Source organism: Octopus bimaculoides, chromosome 5 (genome assembly GCF_001194135.2).
Source record: "Octopus bimaculoides isolate UCB-OBI-ISO-001 chromosome 5, ASM119413v2, whole genome shotgun sequence".
In the NCBI taxonomy this organism is placed as follows: Eukaryota; Metazoa; Mollusca; class Cephalopoda; order Octopoda; family Octopodidae; genus Octopus; species Octopus bimaculoides.
This window is the reverse complement of record NC_068985.1, coordinates 65629637-65631049: the sequence shown is the minus strand read 5'-3', so window position 1 is coordinate 65631049 and position 1413 is coordinate 65629637. Positions and strand designations below refer to the sequence as shown.

General features: G+C 35.8%; 1 protein-coding gene across 1 annotated transcript in view; it reads right to left on the bottom strand.

Annotated features, from left to right (window-relative positions):
• The window catches only part of LOC106870882 (ruvB-like 2), a 51888-nt gene extending 50745 nt beyond the window's left edge, over positions 1-1143 (bottom strand). The window contains exon 1 of the mRNA XM_052968068.1: positions 610-1143. Within this exon, the coding sequence (XP_052824028.1) occupies positions 610-618 (9 nt within the window). The 5' untranslated portion in view covers positions 619-1143. The remainder of the gene's footprint in view (positions 1-609) is intronic.
• Between the last annotated feature and the right edge of the window lie 270 nt (positions 1144-1413).

The following is a 1413-nucleotide window of genomic DNA, read 5'->3' as shown; positions in this document are numbered from 1 at the left end:
TAGGCTTACAAAGAATAAGTCCTGGGGTCGATTAGCTCGACTAAAAGGTGGTGCTCCAGCATGGCCATAGTCAAATGACTGAAACAAGTAAAAGAGTAAAAGAGATTAACACCTGCACGATTTTTCACTAGGGTGTTTTAGGGTCAGGGTTAGGTTTAGGGTTACGGTTACGGTTAGGGACGGAATTCCCTAACCCCCTAACCGTACCCCTAACCATGACCCTAAAACTCTAACCCTAACACCCTAGTGAAAATCGTGCGGGTGTTAATCTGAAAATTTACCGTTTTTTTTTTTTTAAGGAATGTTTAGAATTGTAATAAAAATAATAAACTGATATAAAAAAATTTAACTATAAACCTCAAATGTCATACGATAAAAGAAAAATTTAATGGTTTTACGACCAAAAGCATGCAGGTCTTGACATGCATTGAACAGCAGAACGCAAATTATGTGAAGAGAACAAGCTTCAAACATCTAGAAAATGTGGTAACATCTGTTTGTTCAAAGAATCTTAAATAACAAACACAAAAGCAATAATTTAGTTATTTAGAAATTAAATTCTTAAACGGTCGTAATACAAATTAAATTAGTCAAAAAGAAACGACTTACCGCTGCCATTTTTGTATTTGCGGCGTCTTTCTGTATTTCTTCCTTTGAGGTAAAAAGAGGTAGAAGCAAGGGAGGTAATTAATAGACTCCTAGTTATATTAACTCTACAGTGAGAAACATTCCATTAACGAGCAATCCCAAAAAATCAACACAGGAAGAAAGGGCAGATTTGCAGAATACACTGCCCCTCAGAGAAGGTAAAAGGCAGAAATTGTGGAGTGGTTTGGGACACACTATAAAAGCGATCATAAATAGGATATTGAATCTATGGAGTTCTGTTCAAAGCACACCATTTCACTGGTCGTAATTTTTTCAGTTTTGGCTATTTTGAGAAAATGTTTCGAATTTGTATTCTACAAACTCTATCGTACAATTAAGCTTAAAATTTGGTTAATTTTGGGAAGTACATCCACACGAGTTTCATCACGAAAAGAAGAAAAAAATTTGCGCCGGTGAACGGGGTTGTGTTGAGAGGACTCGGATCATTCCCGATGTGAATTTTCCGAGTCCTCTCCCTCCGTTCCTCGTTCGTCAGTGCGCATTTTTTTTTCCTTCATATTCGTTTACTACACATTGTTTTACACATATTACACTATTTAAAAAATTTTTTCTTTAACCAGGTCTGAAACAAGAGTTTAACCGAAATTTGTGGGGAAATTTTATTCCGAAGAGGTGAGGGGAGGACTGTCGGAAAATTCACACGATCCTCTTTTTTTCCGTCATAACTTTCAGGAAAATGGATATCTTTTACTGAAATTTTACAGAAACACCTTTTAAACAGCATAGATTACGATTATAGAGAAT